The sequence below is a fragment of the Convolutriloba macropyga genome, chromosome 9 (genome assembly GCF_964194025.1).
Source record: "Convolutriloba macropyga chromosome 9, txConMacr16.3, whole genome shotgun sequence".
NCBI classification, from domain to species: domain Eukaryota; kingdom Metazoa; phylum Xenacoelomorpha; order Acoela; family Convolutidae; genus Convolutriloba; species Convolutriloba macropyga.
The window spans coordinates 21,069,071-21,091,719 of NC_134476.1; the positions used below are offsets into that span (position 1 = coordinate 21,069,071).

Here is a 22,649-nt window from a genome sequence, read left to right on the forward strand (position 1 = left end):
GAGATGAAATTTTTAACAGTGCGAATGAGTGTCTCTTTTAGGTATCTTGTTGGTCAAAGGTTATAGTAATCATTTTTTGAATGTTTTTTCTCAAATTTTTTATGTCTCTAAGAAGTACCGTTGTATCAGTTCTTTTCATAGACCGCGTGCAAATTTCTTTATGTATTGGAAATAAGGGTTGATGTTTGATGAGTCTTGATGGGGGAATTCATGAGAGTTTATTTAGAATCAGAAGTTATGTTGATGATTTTTTTGTTTAGTTTTACTCTTTTTCTTATATTGCTACTTCTGTGAAGTTTGAGAAATTGAGTTTCTCCGCTACACTTCATGCTTTGCTGATTACATTTATGATTATTTTTGAAAAACGGCCAGAACATTTATTGATTTTTTGTAAGTTAATTACATTTGTAAAAGCAGAGTCAATGGCCATGGAAAAGTCATTTCAAAAAATAATTACGTTAGCCTGTTTTTTTTTTGCTTCACCTAATATTTTTTTTCTACAAATTATTGAACTCTTTTCTACTTTAGTTAGCTTGTTTCAGTTTTCCTCAATCTGTTCTTTTAAACAGCCACCTACATTGAACAGAATGAATATCGATAAACGAGAACAGAAATCGAATCTGGATTAACTCCTAAGCCAGTTTTTCTTCAGATCTTTAAAGTTATTAGTGGAAAAAATTTGTCACCGAATGTTAGTGAATTTTTTAACTTAATTCGTTGATCTTTTTCCGCTGTTTGTTTTTCGAAAAAGCATCCAAATATCAAGTATCTGTGTTTTGTCTTCAAATAAAGCTAACTTGATGCGAAACGAGGAACTTTGGAAGTTTGTTTTCCAATATCGATTAACGTTGATAATAATTCTATTAAAATGAATTAGCCACCATTGTTTATTATCTTTTCATTGATGCTGAACTCGTTGCAGTTTGTGAAGTAGACTCCAGTTGCTCTGTTATCTGTCCATAGTTCTTCTTGTACAAGTGATTGTTCAAGAAATAGCGAAATGAAATTGCCCTTTTTGAATGAACAGGGTATTTGAGAGCAGCTAATGGAAGCAGTAATAAGTTAAACAGGTTCTTAATCAAAATGTAATTTTCAACATTTAAAAAAGTTTGTTTTTTGGTCTGTTTCTTTTACTATCTTTTTGAGACAGCACTAAGCTATTGCGGCTATTTTTGGCCATCTGCCAGCTAGTTTTGATTTGTTCAGATCATATATATATATATATATATATATATATATATATATTTAAAATCTTGATATATTGAACAAATTTATTTGTGTTCTCCTTCGGAGATTTTTTTCATTTTTCTTTGTTTAGTATATTCTTCAGTTCCGTTTTGTCGACTTAAAAAAGGAACTGTTGGGAGATCAATTTTTTAACAGTGCTATTGAGAGATTCTTTTGGTATCTTGTTGGACAAAGGTTTTAGTAATCATGTTTTGAATCAGTTTTTCTCGAGGTTTTTTTTATGTTTTAGAATTACCCTTGTATCAGTTCTTTTCACAGACCACGTGCAAACTTCTTTATGGATTAGAAATGAGGGTTGATGTTTGATGAGTTTTGATGGGGGAATTCATGAGAGTTAATTAAGAATCAGAGGTTGTGTTGATGATTTTTTTGTTTAGTTTTACTCTTTTCCTTAGGTTGCTACTTCTGTGAAGATTGAGGAGTTATGAGCTTTTCCGCTACAAGACTTTATGCTATGCAGTTAACTTTCTTGATTATTCTTGATAAAGAACGGCTACGAAGGAGAAATGCTGAATATGGTGAATAGAGAATAATCGTGAGTACAGTAGCGGCCAAAACATTTATTGAAATTTTGTAAGCTAAGTTTAGTTCTAAAAGCAGCGTCAACGGCCATGGAAAAGTCATTTTAAAAAATAATTAGGTTAGCCTGTTCTTGTTTTATTGCTTCACCTAATATTATTGTTTTTTCTACAATTCACTTGAAATCTTTTCTACTTTGGTCAGCTAGTTTCAGTTTTGCTCATTCTGTTCAAAGTGCTTTTAATGAGCCGTCTACAATGAACAGAATGAATCTGATAAACGAAAACAGAAATTGAAACTGGATTAACCCTTGAAGCCAAGTTTTAAGTGGCTGGTATTTGAACTATTCTAATTATTCTAAGTTTATGGAGTCTGGTTTTCATGGGTTTTCATTCTAATATTCTGCAACGCTTTTTCAAAATAGTTTTTCTGCAGAGCTTTAAAGGTTTTTGAGTGGAAAAAAATTATCACCTAATTTAAGGGATTTTTCAACTTAATTCGTTGATCCTGTTTCGCTGTTTGTTTTTCGAAAAAGCATCGAAAAATTAAGTATGTGTGTTTTGTATTTAAATAAGTCATACTTGATGCGAAACGAGGAACTTTGGAAGTTTGTTTTCCAATACTGAAATTTTGATAAAAAAATTCCCTTAAAATGAATTAGGAACCTTTGTTTATTATGTTTTCATGAATGCTGAGCTCGTTGCAGTTTGTAAAGTAGACTCCAGTTGTCTCGTTATCTGTCGGACTTCTTGTACAATAACTTGTTCAAGAAATTGTGAAATAAATTCTGCTGTTTTTGAATGAGCAACGATGGAGTATTTCTCAAGGTTTTGGCTTCGCTACAGTTACCATGTGCTTGGACGTTTATTGGCCAGACGTTGGCAAAGTTGTGAAACCTATTTTTCTGCTATCTCCAACATATGCGCTTTGTGGGGGAATTATGGAAATATTCTTTGTTTCCTACAAGCAAGAGAGATATGACGAAGCTATTGGTATGTTAGATATATCAGGTCTGGGTCTTTTTCTGTTATTCCTGGTTATCGACGCTGTTTTCTACACACTGATATTGTTTATCGTCGAGTTTGTTCTCAAAAAAGTGAAATCGTCCAGGGAAAGGAAAACAACTGCGGAGGCATTTGGTATGAGTGCTCGAGATATGGTCGAAGAAAGTATTTTTGAAAATGCAGGCCGAACCATAAATGCCGTTGACGTGAAAAACATCAGCAAATCTTATCAACCAACTCGTAGTAAGTGCAGAAAAGGAAAATGCGAAAGAATTGCTCGGGACAAATATGCAGTTAAAAATATATCCTTCTCAATTCCACCGTGGACATGTTTATATCTATTCGGTGATACAGATTCGGGAAAAACTACAATCACGCATATTTTGACCGGAAAAACTGAAGTTTCTAATGGAAAAGTGTTGATACAAGGTGAAGATTTGACAAAATTTTATCGTGCAAATAGAAATCGAACTATGATCGGGTTTTGCCCGGAACATGATGAGGCTTTACATTCGTTTTTCAAAGTGAAACAAGAGTTATTGTTCTACGCACGAATACGTGGGTTAAAAGGTGAAAACATTCCACAAGTAATAGAATGGTTGCTAAACTCGCTAGACTTGAAAGAAAACGAAAACACTAAAATTGGTAAACTAAGTGTGGACGAATGGAGGAGGATATCAGTTGCAATTGCGTTGATTGGGAATGCGAAGATATTGATAATTGACGAACCATTTGCTAATTTGAGTCCGAAAGCGACGTATTTGATAACCAGAATTCTACGTCGTCAAGTGTCATCAGCCAAATCACTCCTTGTTACGTCCAGAATAAGAGGGAAGGACTAGTTTCTAGTTACCCCCGCTGAATTAAGGAAATAATTTTATAATGGAAATCAGTAATCTCGGTCTACTGTTGAATTTTGTCCCAACTTGTGCTGCGAATAGTTTTTGCTTAGCTGGATAGAAATTTATATAGGAATGTCGTACTTGTTTTTTATTGTTTAAAGGTTTTGAATAGAATTTCTGATTTTAACAGGATCTCGAAGCTATTATAAAATGCGAATCCTATAGAAAATGAATAAAAGTTAATTCATGATTTGAGTGACCTCATATCTCAACGCGTTTAGTTGAGTTGAAGTATGTTTCTAGGGGTTAACTAAAATTATCGTGGTGCCTTAGAAAACATTGGAGACCATGAAGACAAATCTCTGATAGACTCATTCATGATATTGTCAGAGAATGGGGTCAGATTCAGAGGAGACAGGCAAAAAATGGCCAACGCTGAGGGTGACTTCTTTCTAGCAACAATAGTTCTGAACGATGAGAGTTTTTCTGGTAATGTCCGAAATGCTTTCCTGCTCGCCTTCCCAAATTCAGTGTTGCTGGAAATATATCCAAAATTTCTACTGTTTAAACTGCCAAAAGATGGATTAGATTTCAACAAGTCTCGCTTTTAGCTGAATTTGTATTTTTATCTACTTAATGTCAAACTTTGTTACAATCCAAGAATTGGATTGCATTGGTGTTCTGTCTTTTTTTTTATTTTAAGGAGTTTTTAAGGAGTTTTTTTAAGGTCTGTAAAAATTGATAAAGGTTTTTTGCATGAAATAATTTTTTTCTATGACCATTTTAAGAGATACTAAAAACATAAACACGCAAATTTTATACCAATTTTTACATTTTTTTTCAAGATTATTTGTCATTTTTTAGGCCAAAGGGGCAAATGAAACTCCTCTAAGATTTGATAAAAAGTTACAGTGCAGTTTCTGGTGGCAACGAAAGAGTTTTCAATTTTTAATGTCGCAAATTTTAGCAGTTTTTTAAAATAAAACGCATTTTTTGGAAACTTTTTAAAATTTTTCAACAGTGAGTTTTTCCGGCAACATCGGCACAGGAACCTCCTCTTAGGTTTGATAATAAGTTACTGCATACTAGCTGGAGAAAATGATTGATTATCAATATTTTAATAACACTAGTTTTAGCAATTTTTTAATAAAATTGAATTTTTCAAATTTTCTAAAATTTTTTTTATCAAGTTTCCAGTTTATCGAGAGCTTTATGAGCCAATGCAACTACTTAAGGCTTAGAATAGGGATACTAGATAGTCTCTGGTGACAACGAACTGGTTCTGAAGATAATAATATCACGAATTTTAGCAAGATTTTGTTAAAATCGCAATTGTTTTCAAAATTTTTGCAATTGTTTTCAAAATTTTTCGTCTTTCTGAGTTTAGCCATCTTTTTTGGCCGACCAAAATTTTTCAAGTCTTGCAGATCGGTTGCATGACAGAACTCCATGGACAAAGAAATGGTTTAGGCTTTTGTTTGCGGAAATTATAAACTTTCTTCAAATTTGCTCTAGTTTTGAAAGATTTGTTATATTTCTCGTTCATTTAGCTTTAGTGGATAATAACTCTCTTTCAAGACTTGTGCGTGAGTTAATGAGTATATTGAATTGTATCATATTTACTCTTCAGGGTAAAATCTTCAAGAGTTTTGCCATTATTTTTGTTTATTTTGTTTGATTTTCTCAACTTTGCGATTGTTTTTGGCTGGGATTGCTCCATTGATCTACTGGTCAGGTACAATATTTTTCTCATTTCTTCATTTTTTTCATTCAATTCTTCGGATTGTATTTCGGGACTTGTACTGCTATGTTTTTTTCGGATAGTCTGCCTCCAGGCCCATCTAGGTACAAACAAAATACCAAGTTGTCAAGAAAGCTCTGCGTTTCTAACCAATATACGGTTTAAAAATTTGGTTTAAAACAAATACGGTTTAAAACAAATACGGTTTAAAACAATACTTCCTTCTTTTAATTTTAACGAACCCAAGTGTAGCATCGATTACTTCAACATCATGGTACGATTTTAAATTTGAATAAAAACAATTTTTTTGTTTTGACCATAACTTATGCACCTCCTCCGTTATTTTATTCTTTATGATTAAAGCCAAGTGGAAATTCAGTGTTTCTTTTTAAATACACTAATTTTACCCGAATGTTTCACCTCATAGTTCAAATTTCCATAAAGACTATTATCCTGGATCATACCTAACCAATATAGTAATGTAATCGGCATGGCAATGTCTCAGAGGCCGACAGCACTTGATATGTAATTGTCACCACTGAAAATGAGATCAGATTATTTGAGAAAATACGACGAAACATGCTTGTAATGGTTATTATAGCTGCGAAGCTGTAAGCTGAGCGTAGCTATATTGCGGTGCTCTTGGTTTTTTTACGACTCGAAGAGGAGTATTGGTTTTCTCTCGGTTTTTACGACTCGAAGAGGAGTATTGGTTTTCTCTCGGTCTTTTTTTTTACAGGAAGTAGATTTGTTCACGCGGCATTTTGACTTAAAAGCGAAAGTGAGAAAAGCGATCTTGGTGAACAGATTTTCGCTAAGCGAGAGAAGTTTTTTGATCATGCGCTGCGTTTAGTGAACGACTTTTTGACTTTGAAAAGTAGTTTTTGACTGAATTGCACATAAAGATTACCGTTTTTAGCCGCTTTTTCGTCCAAGTGGCCCAATTTTTTTGCCTTTTTTTTGGTTTCTTGTAGAAATAAGTTTTATTCGATACTATATTGAAACGTCAACCTCGGAAATTGATGCCACAGTGTTTTGCAGAGCCTGAAAAGGCGTCTCAAGTTGAAAATTGGCACATAATTCTTGATTTTTTAGTTAATTTTTGGCTTTTTTTCTATTAATTTCTTCATTTTTGGATCTTTTAACCGTCTTTTTGCAAAAATCAGTTAATATGGCAAATTCTCTTTGATAATTCCTATACTCAACGCCTCTTTCTACCTCGATGTCGTTTTGTTTCATAAAATTGTACATATGCTAATCCGATTTTGGTAGTTTTTTCCAATTTTCGTCAGTTTTTTGTTTATATTTTGGTTGGAATTGCTAGAAATAGTTTTTTTGTGCAACTTGAGGGACTTTATTGTCGTTTCAGCAACAGTTCAATCATTTTTTGGCGTTAAGTTTTGAAAAAAACAGTTAAAATTTTTTCAGAAATGCAGTCTTTACTTAAAACTTCTTTGACCATTTTTTTTGGCGAAATGTTTCAATGTTTCGTATTTATGAATTTTGATTTTTCCTATTTTTGTTCTCTTCAGGAGGATAGATCTTTGTATCGGATGACTAGTTATCTTTTCTATGTCTTGAAAGCTTAACAATGAATTGTATTCGTTTTTCTTGATTTTTTAAAATTAATTTTCAACTTTCAAAAATCAAGAATGTCGTTTTGTTACGGTGTTCCTTACATTGTGCCCATATTCTTCACATTCTAGTTAGTATCGTTCTAGCTTTGTCCTGGCACCTACATTTATTGTCTGTATATTGATTTTTTCAATTGTAAAAAATGAATGATTTTTGCTTTCTCTTAGATTTTCGTCATTTCTTTGGTTTGCAATTGATTTTATTGAACATAAGGCAGTACTGAGAGTTTGATAGCAGGCTTTTTCCAAAATTTTTACTTATGACTATTTGCAGCAGCTTTCTTGCGGACTTGGTTTTAATTTAAATGGTTTTTTGCCTTTGAATATTCTTCTGCTTATGTCTTTTCTATGATCAATTTTATTTTTGATTTACAATGAAATCATGTTGTCTAGCGTATGATTAACAAGGAACAGATGTGTGTTGTGTTTTGTCCTAATGGCAGTGATTAGAAGTGTAGCTATAAGTGTTTTCTGATTCTTAAATTTGAGCTTTCTTAAAAGATTTAACTTAGTTTCTAATTTTATTATCTGCCGTTTGCTTTCGCGATCTTTTTCAGATTAGAATCACGAATTATTTGAGGGCTATTGATAACCTTGTCAGCTTTTTCCGACTATCGGGTTTATGGCCACCTTAATTTTTTTGGATTTGTTAACGTTACCAAACGTCTTCAATAATCCAAAATTTTGCTGCATTTTGTTTCTTTGTTGACAGTGGTTTAAGTTTCACCAATTTTTAGAGCATACCTGGAGAGGTAGGGAGTGAAAGGTTCAATACAAAAGGAAGTGGCTTCCGCTGCAATTATAGTTTTGTTAGTGAAGTTTTGACGCTTTGAGTCGCTTCCGGAATTCTTCCGGCTATGTTTTTTTTTACAGGAAGTAGATTTGTTCACGCGGCATTTTGACCTAAAAGCGAAAGTGAGAAAAGTTGTCTTGGTGAACAGATTTTCGCTAAGCGAGAGAAGTTTTTTGATCATGCGCTGCGTTTAGTGAATGACTTTTTGACTTTGAAAAGTAGATGGCACATATAGATAACCGTTTTTAGCCGTTTTTTCGTCTAAGTTGGCCAATTTTTTTGCTTATAATTTGGTTTCTTGTAGAAATAATTTTTATTTGATACTATACTGAAATGTCAACCTCGGAACTTGATGCCACAGTATTTTGCAGAGCCTGAAAATGCGTTTCAAATTGAAAATTGGCGCATATATATTGATTTTTTAGTTAATTTTTGGCTTTTTTTCTATTAATTTCTTCATTTTTGGATCTTTTAACCGTCTTTTTGTCAAAATTCAGTTAATATGGCAACTGCTCTTTATTAATTTATATACTGAATGCCTCTTTCTACCTCGTTGTAATTTTGTTTCATGAAATTGTACATATGCTAATCCGATTTTGGTAGTTTTTTTTTCGATTTTCGTCAGTTTTTTGTTTGTATTTCGGTTGTAATTGCTAGAAATAGTTTTTTTTGTGCAACATGGGGGACTTTTATTTCGTTTCAATGAAATTTGAATCAGTTTTTGGCGTTAAGTTTTGAAAAAACAGTTAAAACTTTCATAAATGCAGTCTGAACTTAAAAGTACTTTGACCATTTTTTTTTGCAAAATGTTTCAATTGTTTCGATTTTCTGAGTACAAATATCCTATTTTATAGATTTCGGATAACTGTTCTGAAGTAATTTTTTGTGGCAGAAATCCTCAAAGATTCTAAGTCTTGTTTTTTGTTTTTCATCTTAGCTTTTCATTCTTTATTTAAACGGCACAAAAAAATTATTTGATTGATTTTCAAGTTTTTTTCTCCATGTTTTATCTTGCCTCTACGGTTATTATTTTTCTAAGTTATGCTTTAAAGGCTTAAAGTTGACCACTGATATTCCCTGAGAACGTTTTTGCGTAATATTATACTTTCAGTCGAATTCAAATGAGCAATGTCAAAAGAGATAGGGTTATTAAGAACTTTCAAAAATTGAGAATGTCTTTTTGTTACGGTGTTCATTACATTGTGCCCATATTCTTCACATTCTAGTTAGTATCATTCTAGCTTTGTCCTGGCACCTACATTTATTTTGGGTGTATTGATTTTTCAGTTGTAAAAAATGAATGATTTCTGCTTTTTCTTAGATTTTCGTCATTTCTTTGGTTTGCAATTGATTTCATTCATAAAGCAGTACTGAGAGTTTGATAGCAAGCCTTTTTCAAAATTTCCACCGATGACTATTTACTGCAGCTTTCTTCCGGCCTTGGTTTTAATAGAAACGATTTTTTGCCTTTGAATATTCTTCTGCTGCTTCTTTGAATATTCTTTTCTATGATCAATTTTATTTTTGATTTAGTATGAAATCATGTTGTCTAGCATTTGTACAACATAATCAGGTGTGTGTGTGTCGTTTTTTGTCTTAATTGTAGTGATTAGAAGTGTAATTATATGTGTTTTCTGATTCTTAAATTTGAGCGTTCTTTTTTGAAAAGATTTATTTTAGTTTAAGATTTTTCTCCCGTTTGCTTTCGCGATCTTTATCAGACTAGAATCATGAATTATTTGAGGATAATTGATAACCTTGTCAGCTTTTTCAGACTATCAGGTTTGTGACCACCTTAATTTGGATTTTTTAACGTTACCAATTGTTTTCAATAATAAAATTTTGCTGCATTTTGTTTCTCTTGGTGACAGTGGTTTAAGTTTCACCAATTTTTAGAGCAGACCTGGAGAGGCACTGAGTTAATGGTTTAATACAAAAGGTAGTGGTTTCCGTTGCAATTACGGTTTTGTTATTGAAGTTTTGACGCTTCGAGCCGCTTCCGGAATTCTTCCGGCTATGTTTTTTGTTTCGTCGTCTGACGCTCTTTTTTCGTTTTACATTTGTTCACACAGCAGAGCTGAAAAAGTCAAATTTTCTGAATGACTTCTTCCTCTCACTAACGGCATTTGCGCGCGTGACGTAATTTCTCACTCGCTTTAGCGAAAGTTTTTAGGTTATTTGCGTGATTAGATTTTGATCATACGTGACTTACCTCACTCAATAAAATGACTTTTGCACTTTAAAATTTAAGTTTAATTTGAATTTGTTTAAGGTCAAAGGAACTCATATGTGCAGTAAAGGTCCTTAATAAGAGGATTCTGCGGAATGAATTTTAACAAGCTTTATTAAATTATTGCTAAATTTTTTTACCTAGTTTTTTGAGCGGCGTCGATTTTTTTTTTTAATTTAGATCTGTATCTGTTTCTATCTCTATTATATGGCACGCAGGTCTATTCTTTCGCAGCTATTCCGGCAATCTGCCGGCTATGTTTTTGTAAAAGGACTATTGAACGTGATCAAGGTTAAAGAGCTTCCTTTATAGGGGTAATATGGCATCGTGTATCTTGGCCTATTGGGTACTTAGGAAATTGGTAGTATCTTTTTGTAGGATTTAACGCCTCGTTAGCAATGCTGTGCTGATGGTCATTGGTAAAAGATTCACGATAGAAAAAGTTTATTCTAAACAAAGCTTTTTGTCAATTTTATTTTGAACTTACAAGTTTTGACTCTCTGAACGAAGTTTTAAATCAGAATATTGGGCAGAACATTGACGCTAGGAGCTGGTATCACCTATTTCGTGCATTCAGGCTCACTTGAACAGACTTATCCCCCCAAAAAAATTGAGGGCTAAAGCTATCTCGCTAAAAAGCTAAAAGCGTTTACTTCAAAGCTTATTCGACACCATGGATTACAGCAGTGGACGTCGCAAAAACCGAGATGCAAATTTTGCAGGAATCAAGAATTTCTTCTTATCTGATCCAAACGTCGACGAGTTGGCTAAATACGCACTGACAAACCCTTACAAACACGATGAAGATTCAAAACAAAATTTGGATAAAAACGGAAATGCGGATTCTCCCGGAATTGAATTGCCCATCCATAAGAACACTGAAAACTCAGAGGCACCCGAAGAAAACGGAGGAAAGATGGACACAACTGAAGTCATCGTTGATGACAGTACTTCAGCTGATAAATCCAAAGGAGGTAAAAGCAAATCTCCGAAGTCTGCAAATACTTCAGGTTCACCAGATCGGAGCAAGGTAATTTTGTCCAAACGTTTGCTATGTTCTTGGACAACTGTTCTGTATTTTGTTCAGAAGTTCGAAAGACTTTCTGCAGTTTGTTCAAAGGAATTAGCCAGAGCAAAAGTTTTTCCGTGGGTCAAGGAGGACTATAAACAAATTAACTCTGGGTCGATATCACCTGCGTTTATAGGGCAAAAGTTTCGAGAGTTGTGAAAAAGCGTTTTTTTCGGAAACTTTTTTTAAATCAAATGACGAGCAATTTGGATCGAGAAGTAAACATAATACAATTGATGCTCTTGGTAAACTAACTGAAGCGGACTGAATAAAATAACGACATATAGTAAGGTTCTTAGGTTTGAAAATGCTTTTGATACAGTTAATCATTCAATTTTAACGGAAAAAATACGGAATTCGGGGAACTGTTTAGCAGAATCCAATTTTTGAGCAAGTTGTACTAGAATTCTTACATCTGTTATTTGTTCGCCATATTTGAAAATCTTCGTGCCGTAAAGTTTCTGAAATTGTTGCGTTAAACTATTTGAAAGGATTGAGACTGCATCCGATAAGGAGGATCGGCAATGTGTGTACGCACATAATGTTCGGACACTGCTCGTCCACATTTCCGGCTTAATTGTCTACCAAATGAGAAAACGATTAAAAATTTTCAAAAATTCAAATATTGTTCAACAATAATTGGTGTATGAATAAAAAAGTTGTTTCCAACTCCAAGAAAAACGAAATCTAATAACAAACATTATTTACATCCAAAACTCAATGTCTATTTTTGAAAAAAAAACAGTCAAAATAGCGTCAAATGAAACCTAAACTAAGCAATTATTTTGTACTTCACCAGAACAAAAAACACGGTATCATTCCTCAAGGAGGCTCGGTAAAAGGTAGCCAAAATAGAACAAAAATAGTGAAGGTTTTTGTTTTCTGAAAACATAATTTCAAATAATGACGAACGTGACGTATCAGCTGAAAAATAAAAATAGTTTTATGCTAATTCATATCTCCATATAAAGAAAATAAGACCTGTACTTATCAAGAATATGTACGTCTGCAACAACAAACAACAGATACAGACGAGAAATAACGTCAATTGAATTTTACGAAAGACCGGTCTCAAAGGCGTTAAAACCATAATATTTTCACTAAAAATAAGATATAATCAATTCTGCCCTCTTTGAACAACAGGTTTGTGATATGTGACCTATCTCTGAGTAATGAGAATCGGTATCATGTAGACAAAGAAGGACAAATAGGGCAAAGTTGAAAAATACATTTTTATTTTTCGAAAACAATTATTTTCAAAGTAATTAAAAGATTAGCTGAAATCATTAAATAGGTTCATAGACTTCTCCAAAGAAATCCATTGAAATTTTTTTCCAGAAAATGTCACGCGTCTAAAAACAAACGATTTATACCAACAAAGTTAAACAAAATTTTCCCGAAAACTACTGTCAAGGCAGTGAAAACAATAAGCAGTGCACCGAAAACATCAGATATCATCAATTGTGCCATTTTTCAACAGCAGAAATGTGATATGGGATCTGAGTGATAATAGGTAACAGGTAGACAAAATAAGAACAGCCAAGTTCAAAGTTTAAAAAATACCTCTGTATCCTATATATTAGTTGTATGACTAATGGCAGAATGGTTAATGAAAGGCTAAAATGCATGTTTACAGAGCCTCTGGAGAGCATGTTTAACAGCTCATGAGCAGCTCGGTTAGCGGGAACAGAGCGATAGAGGTTCAGTGGCCGAAAATGGTGATCTGTTTAAAGATCAAAGTCCGAAAAAGTTTTGATGCAAAAAGCGCGATGATTGAAATACAAAAACTCAATGACTGAAAAGAAAAGTCATGATCGAACTGCAAAGGAGTCATCAATAAAAAGAAGCGGGGAAGTCAAAGAATTTCTGACACATTGCATGACAGTTTTTAACGTCCCAAAAATAGCAATGCAGGATAAACCAATGAAAACAGTGCCAGCGCAAAGAGTTTAAGTGATGGAAAACATGCTCTCTTGAAAACGTTTCAAAAAATATTCAGATTTCCCTCTTTTTTTTTAAAAAATCCCTTAGTCCTTCCTACCTCTCTCGTTGCTTTTTCCTTTTCTTTCTTTTGTTCTGTCTCTTGACTCTTGTTAATTTCCGCGGTCACTTACGTACTGTGTATCTGTTTCTTTTTCGTCCTCCTTTCTGTTATTGCATGTTTCATTTTACTTTTAATCGACTCTCCCTCTCTCGCTCTTTTTCGGTTTACCTTGGCTCGCTTTTTCCTCTTCTCGTTTTCTATTTTTCTCGTTTCTTCTTTCTTTCTCGTACCTTTCATTCTCCTCTCTCACGGTCTTTTTCGTTTTTTTCTTGCTTTTGGCCTTCTTCAATTATATTTTCTCTGCCGCTGTCTTTTCATTTTCTTTTTAAAGGTTCATTTTTTCTCTTCGTAATCTTGTCTTGCTGTTATCTTGTTCCGCTTATCTCACTCCTGGTTTCTCTCTACCATTCCATTTTTTATTACTTTTTTTCAATTCTCGTTATTCTCTTTTTGTCGTCCTGGCTCTTCCTCTGTGTGTCGCCTTTATATCTCTTTCTTTGTGTTAGTCTCTTAATTCCCGTTTTCTTGCTTATGTTTCTTCTCTCTAATGTCTCAATGTCTTCTCGCTTTTCAAATTTTTTCGTTGTCTCTTGCGCTTGTCTGCTTCTCGTGTCTCATTTTTCGCTCCTTTTTCCTTTGTTTTATTTTGTCCTTTTTATGTCTTGCTTTTTTCCGTTTCTTTATTTGTGTTTCTTCCCTCTTTGTTCTCGGTCGCTCTTTCGCTTCTATCCTGTCTTCGCCCTATAACTCTTCTCTCCCTCTCTTTCTCTGTTTCCTCTTCCCTGATCGTTTTTGTTATAGCTGCGAAGCTGTAAGCTGAGCGTAGCTATATTGCGGTGCTCTTGGTTTTTACAATTCAAAGAGTTTGAATTGTATTGGGGCGCTGTCTTTTTTTTAGGATCTGTTCACACGTTTTCATGATTTTTGAAGTCAAATTAGAGTAGTGATTTTGGTCACACCGAAACAGGAAATGGAGCGAAAAAGCGAGTGGTTTTGCGGCGTGAATTTTTTTCGCTCTAATTTTAAAGTAGAGTGAGAAAACGGTGTTTGAACAAAAATTCGGTTTCTCGGTAGTGGTTTTTTGTTCACATGCGGCAATTTCACTCTGATTTTTACTGTTTTTCAATTTTTTGGATCCGATTTTTTTCTAAATGGTTTTCCCAATCCTTTCACAGCTCATTCTAGGCCTATTTTTTGGTTTGAATTAAATTTTCATTTCTCGCTAGTTGTTTTTTTGATCGCATGCGGCATTTTGACATTGATTTTCTGTTTTTTTCTTATTTTTTATCTGACTTTTTTTAGAAATGGTTTTCCCAATTCAATCATTGTCCGTTTTAGGTCTAGTTGTTTATTAAATCAATGAAAATTCTTTGAATTGTACGTCAGGACTTGTCCTGCTATGTTTTTTTGTTTCGTCGTTCGTCGTCTGACGCTCTTTTTTCGTTTTACATTTGTTCACACAGCAAAGCTGAAAAAGTCAAATTTTCTGAATGACTTCAAAATTTTCTGCGTGACGTCATTTCTCACTCTCTTTAGCAAAAGTTTTTTGCGTGATTAGATTTTGATCACAAGTGACTTACCTCACTCAATAAAATGACTTTTGCACTTTAAAACTTAAGTTTAATTTGAATTTGTTTAAGGTCAAAGGAACTCATATGTGCAGTAAAGGTCCTTAATAAGAGGCTTCTGCGGAATGAATTTTAACAAGCTTTATTAATTTATCGCTAAATTCTTTTACCTAGTTTTTTGAGCAGCGTCGATTTTTTTTTCAATTTAGATCTGTATCTGTTTCTATCTCTATTATATGGCACGCAGGTCTATTCTTTCGCAGCTATTCCGGCTATGCTTCAGCCTCCATTTTCTCATTCTTTCGTTCTTAACTATCTTTCCTTTTTCGGCTCTTCTATTTGTTGCTTTCTCCGCCATTTTCTACTTTTCTCTCACTTATTTATATATTAAATGCTTGGACATATAATGGTATATGCTTAGTAGCACTAATTGAGTATCATGTTTTAATATTACTATCGAAGAGCAAGGTAAAGTGGTTGCAAATGGATTCAATGATACAGATGGTTTTGTTTTTGAGCTATGATTTGCAGACGCAGAATTAAACTCAAGTGTCATAATAGTGCTGCAACTAATAGTTTAAGCGAGATTGATTGAGCAGTAAGCTGTTTAGTGAAGAAAAGTGCAGCGTTTTCTGTCCAATTTCTGCGCCTTTTCCAAGTTTTGTTGGTTTTGTCCCTTGTGCTCTTTCCGCCCTTTCTTTTATAATTTTTCTGCGAGAGACTTTTTTGATCCTAAGTGAGTTACGCACTCCCTTTTTAATACCAGTTGTTTCTTGAGTATACCATAGCTTTTTGAGAGCAACAGAGGACTCCTCCATGACAAGTCTTTTGTTATAAATTTATTTCAGCTGGATTGTAATTAGTCTTTCGTTTTTTTCCGTTTTTACTATACGGATTTCTTAAGTTTTGCTGGGTAACTATCTGTCACCACAGCGCTGTATTTGTATCTGAATGTTTACCGCAAAAGTTGGTTTATTAATTTAGGATTGGCAAGTTTCTGACTATGTCTTCTCATTTAATACCTTTGTTTGAAAACCTTTCTGAATTGTACTCTCCTTAGAAGCGCTTATGCTTATTTTTCAACAGATTTTAATTTGCACAACGATCGTTCCGTTCTGTCTTCTCTTTTTAACTGTTTTCTAACCTTCTTTACCTTTGTTTAATGTGTTGCTCTTCCTCTATATTTTTCTCAATTTTTGTATTTCATTCACTGATCTTTCTAGGCTTTATCTTTCTAGTTTTTGTGCTTTTTTGTCTCCTCGGTTCCATCTCACCCTCTATCTGCATTTTGAGCTGGCTATCTATTCAATTTTTTGTGCCGGTTGTCTTATTTTTTTTGTTTTCCTTATTCCATTATTTCTTGCTCTTATCATTCTTTTTAATAGCCGGGTCCTCAATTCCAGGCGGCTATTATGGCGCTCCTAAATTTTGTACGACTCGAAGAGGAGTATTGGAGAAGTCCTTTTTTTCTAAATCAATTTTATTGGAGTGATTTTTGAAGCGGGAAATGAAACGCGTGAAAAAATTTGGAGTGATTTGGTGTTGAACAAAAGTGAAGAGCGGAGCGAAAAGAGAGTGGTTTTTGTTCATACCGCTATTTTTGAGAGCGAAAAATTGATGTGTGAAAAAATTTTCTCGAAGCGAGCGAAATTTTTTTCACGTGCGGCTTTTAAAAGCAGTTTTTTGCGACTTTTGATGGTTATGAGGTTTAATTATGATATTGTATTAGTTTTAGGCTTGTTTTGATAGGAATTGAAGCTTTCAAGTAGTTAATTTGAGTTTGATGCTATTTTGGAGGTTTTTGATCAGTTTTGCTGATTTTTGGACGAAATTTAATGATTTTTTGCCTGTTTTTTTGTTTATTTGCTTTAAGTGGGATTTTAATACAAGCTTGTTACTTAAGGAACATTCAGATACCAATTGACTAAGGTTTTCTTGATAGAAATTATTTTTTTTCTTGGGGAAATTGACAGAAAAATGGAAAAATTTTAAACCATTTTTCTTATACTTTTTTTCCAGTTTTTCTTTTTTGTAATCTTAGACAAGTTTCTTAGCTTATTATGACTTGCCCATTGTTTTGTGAGCTTTTCATTGCCCCAACTGCAAAGTAACTTTATTTGGTTTTATGTTTCCTTGTACTATTAAGAAAACTTTTTCTAGTTTTCTAGTTTTTTTTGATCAATTTGTTTTTGAATGCCGTTTCTATTCTTCCTTAAATATTTTATAGCGTTTGTGGAGGATCAGGGTTCACAATAGTTGTTTAGTCATATGTATGGGCAATTTTCTCCTTCGAGTCGTTTCCAGAATTCTTCCGGCTATGTTTTTTTACTTCGTCTAACTGATTTTTGTTTCGTCTTACCCTGACTTCTTGGAATTGACAATTGACTTTTTCAATGACTTGCCTCACTTAAAAAAATGACTTCTGAACTCACTTATTGAACTTTAAGTTTTATGAACATTTACTTGTTAAAGGTTAATAATGTGCATCTAAGTAGTGCCAAAAAAATGCCCTAATTCTTGATTATTAGAGTCTTCAGTTTTTGATTTCAAATATTAATTTTGGGATCTTCTCCGTTTGTGCCCCCAGGACGTTATGCGCCCCCAAGTTACAGAGTACGTGCCATTACATAGTAAGTCATTATGTAAAAATTGCACTTGCATTTGAGGGATGCAAATAATATGCGCCCACTAATCTGAGGGGGCACAAATTGATCTAATTTTTGAAAAGCCCTATTAGGGCTTTCTCCTTAGAGCTTATGTGTCTCACAAAAATGACAGTCCAAAGCTAACCCAAAAAGTCTAGTGCTATTAGTCTATTAAAGGACTGGTGGTCCATCTTTCTATCTAATCTCTTTAGTTGTTTCAATTCATGGAAGGCCCCAAGCGTCTATCGCGGCTATTTTCCGGCAATCTGCCGACTGTGTTTTTTCATTTTACAACTTTCACGCTCCCTTTCGGTGTTTCATGTCATTGTATGAGCGCTAGCTCGCTCGATCGCTCACTCTCTCTCTCTCTCTCTCTCTCTCTCTCTCTCTCTGTGTGTGTGTGGTGTGTTGTGTGTGTGTGTGTGTGTGTGTGTGTGTGTGTGTGTGTGTGTGTGTCGCTCTCTCTCGTTTTTAGACCTTAAAAACCTGTCAAGCCTATGCGTTGCAAGAACGAAATAACGACTTAGTTTACTTCATGTTTTTGGGTACGTTTTTTCGTGAAATGTTTTTCCGTACACCATTTACTCTGCTATAAAGTTCAGTGAGTATATCAATTATCACTATTTTCATTGAGATAAGTTAAGTTAGCTTTTACCTGCATGCTAGCTCTTTAAAGAAAACTGATATGTTCAATTGAGCCTTCTTTTTAAATGACATTAATGTGATATCTGAGTTGTCGATAGTTCGAGAAGACAAGAAATAGAACCTCAAAGATTGGGGGAAGATCAAATTGAAAGTTTGTGAAAACTAGTATCAAAGCCAAAACTCCATTATTTAAAACCATAAACCTAGGTAAATTTTAAATTATAGTTGATTAATTAGACGCTGCCCTAAGAAGTCAGTTGGACTTGTCAGTGGTTAGCATTTATTTGAGATTTTCTGTTGAGTTTCTGCTTTTGATCATAAAAAAAAGCAAAATTGGGAACGTTTTTCAAAAAGACAGCAACCGATTACAATCCAGATGGTTTCTGGACTTAAAAACAACAACGACTGGACCAATAATAGCCTTGTTATTGCTATTCGTGCATTAGGAGCACGTAATTGTTCCGAGTATTTTGGATATGGATAATTTGACAGTAAAATTGATATCAAAAATAATATTGTAACCCTTTGGACTCCTTAACTATTTTCCATAAAACTCCATCGGAAGCCAATTGGAATGGGCATTAGTGAACCTTGATTTGAGATTTTCTGTTCTGTAAGTATAATAAAAAAGCAGAAAATTCAAATTTATTGAAAGCCAGCGACTTATTATAATCCAAATTGTTTTCGGAGTGAAAAAAAATTTAATAGGTTAGACAAAAATTGGCCTTGCTATTGCTGTTCTCCCATTAGGAACAGTTAATTTTTCCGAATATTTTGGATATGGATAATTTGATAAAAGAAAGTTAATATATCAAAAATAAATGCATTTAATATTTTTATCGAGTTAATTTACCAAAAAATTGCCCATAACACTTAAAGGAAGCTCAAGTAAAACTAGCCCTTTCTGGAGTTAACGAAGATTGTGTCAGCAGTTTTTACTTTTATAAATCTCGAAAATTCAAATTGGACTAAAGAGGCTTATCTCGAGCCATTTTTGATGAAAAAGGCTGAATTTTGGAAGATTTGGCAAAAAAAAATTAGCCAAAAAATTGGATCAAACAGTTCAGCAAAGCTCTCCCATCTTTAGAGGTAGAACCAGCAACACTATCGGTAACAATTTCAACATTGTTTGGGACGTTTGACTTATTCTACGCTGGACAGGCTTTTTAATTGTACCCACAACTCTCCACGATGAATATATCGATCGGCAAAAATTGAGTGAGCAAGAAAAACCCATTTTAGTTTAAAGCTCCTCTCCCACTAGAATGGGTCGGAACAATAAACAATTGAACTAATGTTGTGTAATTTGTTACCAGAAAGTGCAGTCGGTAGATGCTCGCACGGATAGATCAGTCGTCTCTAGTGCAAGAAGTGGTCACTCGTCTAACAGAAAGAAGGTAGAAATGCTATATTCGTTTTCTTGATATTCACAATCGAACATCTGTATTTTGTCTGGTACCGTATGCATGAACGAGAAGAATTTCTTTAGGAAATGGATTAAGCTACTCAGCTTTTTCAATTTAGGGCAATATTCCAAAGTTTGAAACATTATGCCAGATGCGCTTGTTTACTTTGTTTGGAGGAATACTACCTTCAGAATGGTGAGTGTTGAATTGAAATATGTTTCCACAGTGGATGGGAAGCAATAATGCCTAAAATTTATACTAATTAGATTGTTCTAGCCATATAAAAATAAGACAAGTTTTGCTTCAAGAAATAATTGATGGAACCCAAAATTTGTGGGAGAGTCAATTTTTCTCAACTTTTGATTGCTCTTGATTGCTCTTTAAATTGCGTAACCGTTAAGTATCACGTTGACACCTGTTGAGGGGGAGCACTTAAAACACATTTGTCAGGGCTTGCTGTTCAGAGATGTAGTTTGGGTTTGGAGTGTTATGCGTTGGCTTAGAAACCATTTCGAACAAAATAGAAAAAAAAATCGACAAGAACAAAAGCGTGCGAGTTCAGAAACCTAAAGAACGTACGTACCTAAAACTGCTTTTATCATCACACCACATTATTCATAATCTATTATTTGGAAACTTTGAAAATACCTCCAAATTGACGCAGTCGAAAAAGATATTCGCCTTTTGAGGTCTAGACAATGTCATTGACTACGAATTTTTCTGCGGTCACTTAATTCTAACCTTTCTGACACTTGAAAGGTAGTAGTGGCCGAGAAGTTGTTTTCAAAAATGATCGATCAACTTATGCTCATTTTCAATACTTAAAATTGACTTGGTTCATACTCTCTAAATATCCTTAGGTCAGATAGCTGAATGGTTTGTTGATCGGAAAATGTTTGTTTGAGAGGCATTTCATAGTCTGAAAAGTTGACGACAATCGTGAACGGCATTTAGTGTATTTTAAGTAAGGATCAACTGAAAAAATTTGATGAAGTCGAGCACAGAATGATGAGCTACATGCGTATTGAGGTTTTTATTAAGCCCTCCCAAAAATTTGAGGCTATATTTGAGTAGTTTGGGGACTTCTTACGTGGAAAACGCATTCTTTGAAATTTTTTATGCACTCAAACGAAGTTTAGCAATTATATTAGTCCTGTGGTCTTTTTCTATGCGATTTTTTGCTGGACCAATTTTTTTGTCTGACCCATTTGACATTTCGTCCTCAAAAACGGGATAAACAGGTAGCGCCCAGCGGGTATTAAGTGCTCTTAGAGCCTTTCAGCTCACTCGTCTCCAAGTATGCGATTCACAGAAACTGTTTTGGAGACTTAAACTTACGATGTGAAGGAAGGTTCTTAGAATCTGACCCCCCACAATGCTAGCATCTCGAAGACCCATGCGTTCACAGAAGAATCTGATTGAACTATCATAGTGAGACATAATTGAGACAAAAAGGATTTTTCAAATTGGGGCATCCGCCGTTGGTATGGTTTTATCTTTCAGGTGAAGAAATTGAGACGCACCCCGAAATCTGCAAATACAACAGCATTGAAGCCAGAGACGGCTGATTCTAAACGCGATGGTGCAATCAATGAAAAGTGGCCCAACGGAGCTGTCTCATCTCCAGCTAACAGTTCTACAAAGAAGAAGCCACCGTCCCAAAATTTGCCAGTCGTCCGCGAAGAGCGGAAGATACGAAAACCGAAGTCTCGAGTCCAGTCTGGCGCTTAAAGTAAATCCAAAGTTTCTGTTATGACATGAGTTGTTTTTGATATGCTGAATATGTAAATAGTTATAGCAAATCTTACATTGTAAAGAAAAAATGAAACATTGTATAACGAACTTTAAATGTCAGCTAATCCTTACAAATGGCTATTATTTTCGATTGAATTATTTTAATAGCCTCAGTCATCTCAGCAGGCTATTATTGCGATTATATTTTTTACGATTTGACGAGGTGTATCGGCGCACTGTCTTTTTACGACTCACAGAGGAGTTATGGCGAGCTTTAGTTTTTGTGCGACTCAAAGAGGCTCTATCATTTTCTGTTTTTACGAGCCGAAGAGGAGTATTGGAAGCATGTATTTTTTAATCGATGATCTAGGAGTAAATTTGAAACAGAAAATGCCGTATATGCTAAAAACCACTGAAGGAACAAGGAGGCTCGGTAATGTGCGTTCGAGCATAATGTTCCGACCCCACTCATTTACATTTTTCACTTAATTGTATACCAAATGAGGAAGAGATGAAAAAATAACATAACTAGATAGAAAAAATAACATGCCAAATGAATAAAACAATCTAACTTAGAGGGCCAATGAGACCTGTCTTTATTGTGACTACCAGAACAGACGGCAGAAAAAAACATAATTACACATATTAATTACGACCAGTACTCGATGTCCATTTTTTTTAAAAACAATTAATAACCAAATCAAAATGGCATCAGATAATAAAGCCTATACTAAAAAATTAACCTGCACTTCCCTAAAAAATATGAGGCTTTTTAATAGCCGCTGCCAGCCTCTTAACGGCTTTTATTTAGGCGCTCTCCTATTTCCTAAGTCCGCTTTACCTTTTGATCACGTTTTTCGTTTTACATAAGTCACTAATTTCACGCTTGATTTCTGACGTACTTCACTTGCTGTTTCAACAATGGATTTTCTTTTCATTCACGTATTGAATTACGTAATGTAATGAATACGGTCAAAGTCAAAAGCGCAAAATCAGAAGAAACGGGATAAACTTATAAGGCGCGGTCATTGAGTCATAATGCATTAGGTTATCAAAGTAAATTGAAGCGATTGCTAGCTGGCGTTAGTATTGCTTATTAGCCTAAGTGTAAATTCTTGGCTTATTAGCTTAAGTGTAATTTCTGTCAATTTCTAACGCTTTTTTCTGTTTCAACCCCCTTGTGCGTCAAGCGGGTCAGCAGCGGCTGTTTTCCGGCGTTTTGCTGGCTATGTTCCGCAGTGCGTCCTGGTAACAAGCGGACAAGAAAAGAGCCAAAGGGCACAGTTAAAAAAAACATTGCTTTTTTTGAAAAAAAAATGTCAAACTGATTGAAAACATTGTATCAACTGAACTCATTGAGAGACTAGATTGTGCCTCCATGGAAAGTTTTTGAGTCCTTTCATTTTCCAGGATATTTCATACGACTACAAAAGATTGAAGAATACAGCCAAAACAAACAAAAGAATTTTCACAAAAACTGTGTCCCAGCCAGTTAAACATTAAGCTGTTCACTGAGTAATTGAAAAG

At 34.3% G+C, this 22,649-nt stretch overlaps 1 protein-coding gene across 3 annotated transcripts in view; it reads left to right on the forward strand.

The window, feature by feature from the left end:
- LOC142345662 (phospholipid-transporting ATPase ABCA1-like) overlaps window positions 1-21,336 on the forward strand; it is a 77,952-nt gene extending 56,616 nt beyond the window's left edge. Inside the window, exons 2-6 of one of the 3 annotated variants that reach the window (XM_075397863.1) lie at window positions 2,595-3,600; window positions 3,945-4,211; window positions 10,672-11,041; window positions 19,299-19,379; window positions 20,892-21,336. In XM_075397863.1, the coding sequence (XP_075253978.1) occupies window positions 2,595-3,600; window positions 3,945-4,211; window positions 10,672-11,041; window positions 19,299-19,379; window positions 20,892-21,119 (1,952 nt within the window). In that variant the 3' untranslated portion in view covers window positions 21,120-21,336. The remainder of the gene's footprint in view (window positions 1-2,594; window positions 3,601-3,944; window positions 4,212-10,671; window positions 11,042-19,298; window positions 19,380-20,891) is intronic. The other 2 variants (XM_075397866.1, XM_075397864.1) reach the window with 2 other exon arrangements.
- The last annotated feature ends 1,313 nt before the right edge of the window (window positions 21,337-22,649 follow it).